General features: G+C 45.8%; 1 protein-coding gene across 1 annotated transcript in view; it reads left to right on the top strand.

The window, feature by feature from the left end:
• The first annotated feature begins 431 nt into the window (after positions 1-431).
• The window catches only part of LOC144766562 (uncharacterized), a 43768-nt gene continuing 38199 nt past the window's right edge, over positions 432-6000 (top strand). The window contains exon 1 of the mRNA XM_078650365.1: positions 432-606. Coding sequence (XP_078506491.1) covers positions 492-606 — 115 coding nt within the window. The 5' untranslated portion in view covers positions 432-491. The remainder of the gene's footprint in view (positions 607-6000) is intronic.

The raw sequence follows: 6000 nt of genomic DNA, 5'->3' as shown, positions 1-6000 counted from the left end.
ACGAGTGCGGTGAGGAGTGTGGTGAGGAGTGCGGTGAGGAGTGCGGTGAGGAGTGCGGTGAGGAGTGCGGTGAGGAGTGTGGTGAGGAGCGTGGTGACGAGTGCGGTGAGGAGTGTGGTGAGGAGTGCGGTGAGGAGTGTGGTGAGGAGTGCGGTGAGGAGTGCGGTGAGGAGTGCGGTGAGGAGTGTGGTGAGGAGCGTGGTGACGAGTGCGGTGAGGAGTGCGGTGAGGAGTGTGGTGAGGAGTGCGGTGAGGAGTGCGGTGAGGAGTGTGGTGAGGAGTGCGGTGAGGAGTGCGGTGAGTAGTGTGGTGAGGAGTGTGGTGAGGAGCGTGGTGACGGGTGCGGTGAGGAGTGTGGTGAGGAGTGTGGTGGTAGCAGTTGACCTGTCTCTCTTTCCTCTATTCAGACCAGGGCATTTGAGCTGATTCTGGACTCGCTTCTGTTCTAGCTGCATCTGTAGGGGTTGGAACCCAAAAGCATTGACCAGGAAATGGGAAACAGGTCAGCAAACGCTCGCACCAAGCCTCGCGATGTGACCACAGCTACAAGTACAAGGATACCAACCACAACCACCATCACCACCACCGAGCAACTAAGATTCTTTGGTAAGAACAGTGTCAAACATTTTCAAACTGTGTGAATCCGATTATACCTGAGGCACTTCTCAAACTCCTCAATGTAGAGATGAACCGTAGCCTTCATGAATCCCTGTATTTTCGTCTTTCAATGAAAATATATTTCAGCTCAATATCTCCAAAAGTCCAAAATGAATTTTCGATGCACGCTTAATGGTCGACTGGATTATTCCAAGGTGACCAGAAGAATGAACAAATCCAGATTAACAGTAGATCAGATTATTCCAAGGTGGCCAGAAGAATGATCAAATCCAGATTAAGGGTAGATCGGATCTTTCGAAGGCGGCCATAGGAAGTATGAAATCCAGATTACCGGTGGGTCAGATTATTCCAAGGCGGCCAGAAGAAGTATCAAACCCAGACCTTGCCGTGCAGCTTATATTAGAGGGCCTCTGTTACAATCATCATTTGTTGAAGTTGAAAGAGGATCCGTCTTCTTGCAAATCATTTTACTCTGCATGATGCACAATGAATGCTTAGATTTTGGAGGTTTAAAGAAATATAAGCTATTCAGAACAGGCATTCAGTTTGTGTTAGAGATTGCTTGTCTTCTTTACAATTTAGGACAATCTACAGATCACCGTAGGTCAGGAGATGGGATCCTTAAAATCTTAAACAGGCTTTACTCATCAATCAATCAATCAGTCATTTGTAAAGCGCACTACATGCCCGGGAGGGTCTCAAGGCGCTGGGGGGGCCGCTACTGATCTAACAGCCAGGTCTTGAGTATCCTCCTGAAGGTCAGCAGGTCTTGGGTCTGTCGTAGGCTCAGTGGGAGAGCGTTCCATGTCATGGCGGCGAGGTGGGAGAAGGATCTCTCACCGGTGGTTGTCCTTCGGATGCGCGGGACGGTGGCGAGTGAGAGGTCGGCAGAGCGTAGCTGGTGGTTGGGGGTGTAGAAGGAGAGCCGCCTGTTGAGGTAGGCTGGGCCGGTCTTGTGGAGTGCCTTGTGTGCGTGGGTGAGGAGCTTGAAGGATATCCTCTTGTTGACGGGGAGCCAGTGCAGGTTTCTCAGGTGGGGGGTGATGTGTGACATCCTCCCAACCTCTACCCTGCCCCCCGCATTTGAAATGCGCAAAGCGTGACGCAAGGCTCTGAGTCAGATTTATGAAGCCACGCAAAGCCACCGAAAATAAAACTCCAACCGGTGCCAATGGAGGTGCAGGCCCCGGCACAGCTGGGGTGAGCTCCCTGCTGCTATGTGTGGCCCTAGTTATCCTCCTCAGGCCTTGAGAGGTCTCGGACCCCTCCCTGCCCTGAGCATGATGGGAGTGGCGGCTGGTGCAGACCGATGACATCCTATAGTAAACCCTGGACTTCTCGACTCACCCTGAGAATCAATGCTGAGAGGGGGGTCCTGCTGCTCAGATCTCAGTGTCCCCCAAGGGCCAGGACCGGGACACCAGTGCAAGTGGACTCAGACCCCACAACTGACGCCCAGCAACCCCTGAGTGCCTTTGACCCCAAGACTGCTCTGACATGCCCGCCCAGACACCCCTTTCTTCTGAGACTATCTCATGCTGTGTTCACCTCTCTGAACAACACAGCTTTTGTTTTTCTCTGCTCTGATGTAATAGGAGGGAACATGTGAGTTTCGAATCTGCCTTCCCTCACATGTGTTCCTGGTTGGCTCCTCACACATGTTATCTTGAGAACTGCTCTGGCCTCTTTCAGCAGCACCTCAAGCCCATCTCTTCATAGCAGCAGTCGCAGCAGCAGTATAGCAACCAACCTACAACTGTAGTGTAGCTCCTATTTTCCCAATAGGCTCTGCGCATTGGAATAGTGCCTACAGCAGTAAAGGCCTAGGCCAGACGTTAACTAGGTCTACTACTGTCGATACTAGACTTAATTTTTGGGTTTGCCAGCTAAGCTCAGAGTTCGCTAGAAACTTTCTCGAATGTTCAAGGAAGGATTAACTCCCCTGATTAGACAAGAAGGGATTTAGTTTCTGACAACCATAGAACATGACAACTTTGCTCTCCCCTAATCAAGAGTCAATCTCGAGAGTCGTGTGAGCACAAGGCAATTATTTTACTCAGTCAGTACGTGCATTCTTAGTCTCATCAGAATGTAGAGAAAAGGAAGAGACGGGCGTGTTCAATAAAAGATGTTATTTATTGATCAGTCTCTTTTCTCGTACAAGAGAAATGGATCGATATTATTGCAATACTTATAGTTAAGTAAAGTGCATACATTAGAAGCAATAGTATAAAATAATACTGTAAAAACATTGATATGGTTTCTGAGCCATATGATGTTTAAAATGATTAAAATATATTTACATACACATATACATTTGACTAAACGTACTCAACTGGTGTTTCTAAATACGCCTACCCCGTGTACCTGACCTAAGTCTAATGCGTGGGCGGGAATAGAAAGTTACAGTTTAGTTTAAGTTTGTTTTTGCCAAGTGAATAACTAAAGAATTCTCTAGGAGGGGTTATTCAGTTCTGTACCTGGAATTTAGGATGAATGAGGAATGGTATCTCTTTCTCTGCTCTCGATATTCCAGGCTGCCTGCGAGGGCTGCCCAGAAGCGCCGGTGCTGGGTCTCTCGGCTTGAGATAGCAGCGCGTCTCTCAGCGCGTCAGGAAGGCGGGGCTGCTGCCTGCGGGGTCTGCTTCTGCTCTCGGCTTCGGCAAGTATGGCTGCTCCGTCTTGTCACCACGCGTGTGTTTGCATAGGGCAAGGTCGGCAATATTTATACCTTAAAGGTGCCGAGATTGACGTAAGGATGGACATAGGTACGTCAATAAAGATGTCATACGACTTGCTCGTTAGCACATTCTTTACTAAAGTTCTCTGTGAAATCAAAACAATGGCCGCACGGATTATCCAGGTTGTCATAGGTTTGATTTGTTATGAGAACGTCGTATGCCTTATCAGGGGCTGGAGGAATGTCGCTTGTCTAATTAGATCTCAAGCGTTATGACCTAATCAGATAACACGTTCCTGTGCCGTAGTGTGACTGCGTCAGATAACGGTATCTGCATCATGGGGGATTTCTTGCCTCATGGGCTGACTGTTAGTTAACTAGCTAGTAAGTTTAACCAGAATAGGGTCAGGAATAGGGGGATCGAATCAGAACCTATAGAAATACACGACACCCACTCCACGCTAACTATGGTCATATCTACTAATCTATGCATAGTATAACATAGTACAACATACTATAGAGTATAGTGTATACCTTACCACCCCAAAATACATAAATGCATTTCGAAATTTTCAAATATACTGAAAAATTGCAGTCATATATATTGTATGCACTTAAGCTATGAATTAGATGCAAAAGTGAACACGCATTGTTATGCATTATTGATTGTTGGTATATGAGAAATACACATGAAATGGCTCTTAATATGGCTATACAGAAAAAAAGTCGAAACCATTTCATCACATAAAATCTATTGCGAACATACCAGCGGGCAGCTAAAGTCTATAAAGTCTATAAAGTATCTAAAATAGAAATCTTAGTTCTCTAGGAATAGTCTCTTACTTTAAGCAGAAAATCAGTGTCCCGGGAAAAAATATATAGAAAAATATTTTAGGGGCTTGCTGAAAAAAGTTGCTGTCCGTGAACTGGATTGTAATTGTTCATGTGACTTTATTTTTAAAGTTGAAGGCCGAATTCAGGGAACGCCGTGTGCGAGTTTACTCAAAAGTCTCTATTTCTGTTCCGGAGAGAACATCATATCATTCAGGCTTTCGAAAAAACTGTCAACAGCTTCATGGGAAAGTTCCTCTAAGTCGGAAATAGGGGTAACCATGCATTCATGCGCATGATTGTCTCCATTGACATTCTGATTTGCATTGCTGACAGAAGGTCGTACCTGTTCGATGCTGCTTTCATCTTGAACTTCACTACTCTTCAATCGCAGTGGTGAAGATTCCAGGAATGCCGTCATCAGAATTGGCAGCCTTTGAGGGCAGCACAGTGCGTGAACCTTGGTAGGAACCAACAGTGTATCTGCATCCACCGGCGCATCCGATTGTAGCGTCAGACAGGTGTCTAACACGCATTCTTCTCCGCATAGCAGACACCTTAGTACAGGTAAAACACACCTTTGCCACATTGGTCGAAATGATAGAAACCAAGTCATGTTTAGGTCTCTAAGCCGGGATAGTCCCAGGATTTTTGATATCCGGTCCCGGTATCCAATGGCTAGGATCGTATCTTCCATTGTCGCGAGAGTTTGATCTGTGACATGGGTTGCCATAACGAAAAATAAGGACTAGGAATAGGATTCCTGCAATTAGTCCTAGGATCAGGGGAAGTCCGCCAAAAATCGAATGGACGAAGTCTGGAAAAATACCCAGTATGGCTTTGAATGGTGTTAATGCCATCGAAAATACTGTCTTAAATACCTTTGAGACCCCTGTGGTATCAGAAATATTTAAGATTTCGCTCAGGATTTCCGCGAAATGTACGGGGGAATTAGTTGATAATAATGTATGTATCTCTGCAGTCGTCCTTGCGACTTGTAGATCATACGTTTCTTTAGATGACGTGAGCCTTGTAGGCGTCTGAAGAAGCACTGTTTTCATTCTGCTTAAAGTGTCTATTCGAATAGAAGTAATTTTCAAACTGGGCCATGCCCTTGCCTCCCTGTCTGGAAAGGAGCTGGGAAACAAAGAACGTCCACAGCACTTGACCTTCGCCGTCGTAGTGACGAGATAAGGAGTCCCGGGCATAAGACTACAGCATCTGCGGTCTACAATAAGAATGTAACTCCCATTATAGAGTCTTTGAAAGAATGGTTCTATTTCAGTTGCAGGTGCGCCTTGCTGGTGACATGAAAGGTTGTATGAATTCCCTTCACAGGCTCCGTGCAAACTAATACCGTTACACAGAAGCGTGCCGCTTAGTGACATAGCACAATTGTTGCCACTAAGAAACACTTTCTGTCCTTTGTTACTGACACATGCATGTGAATAGGGCAGGTTCCATGTTGTTTTAAGGTACCCCTTTCCCAATTTCTCGTACATGCCAGCCTGTATATATTTTTGGCAGTATTGAAACCTGAAGGTTGAGATTGGAATATTTATGATTCCGTGGATTATCCATTCACTGACAGGTCGTTCTGACATTGTCAACGGTAATCTTTCTAGTTTTTCAATGCTCAAGATTGTATAATCAGCACCCTTCTGAGCCATACCGATTTGTCTATCAGTAAGGTTAAAGATTTGGAATAGTGACGTTGTGTTGATTAAACGCCAAGGCACATAGCCTGAACGCAGATTTTGTAACGTCCAGCCAAGCTGTACAATAGAACGCAATTGTGACTGACCATGTTGTAATAACAGTAAGTCTTGCGATAATATATCGATTGCTGAAGACACAATGCTGTCCAATGA

Source organism: Lissotriton helveticus, chromosome 7, assembly GCF_964261635.1.
Source record: "Lissotriton helveticus chromosome 7, aLisHel1.1, whole genome shotgun sequence".
Classification (NCBI taxonomy): domain Eukaryota; kingdom Metazoa; phylum Chordata; class Amphibia; order Caudata; family Salamandridae; genus Lissotriton; species Lissotriton helveticus.
This window is presented reverse-complemented; position numbering and strand designations above follow the sequence as displayed.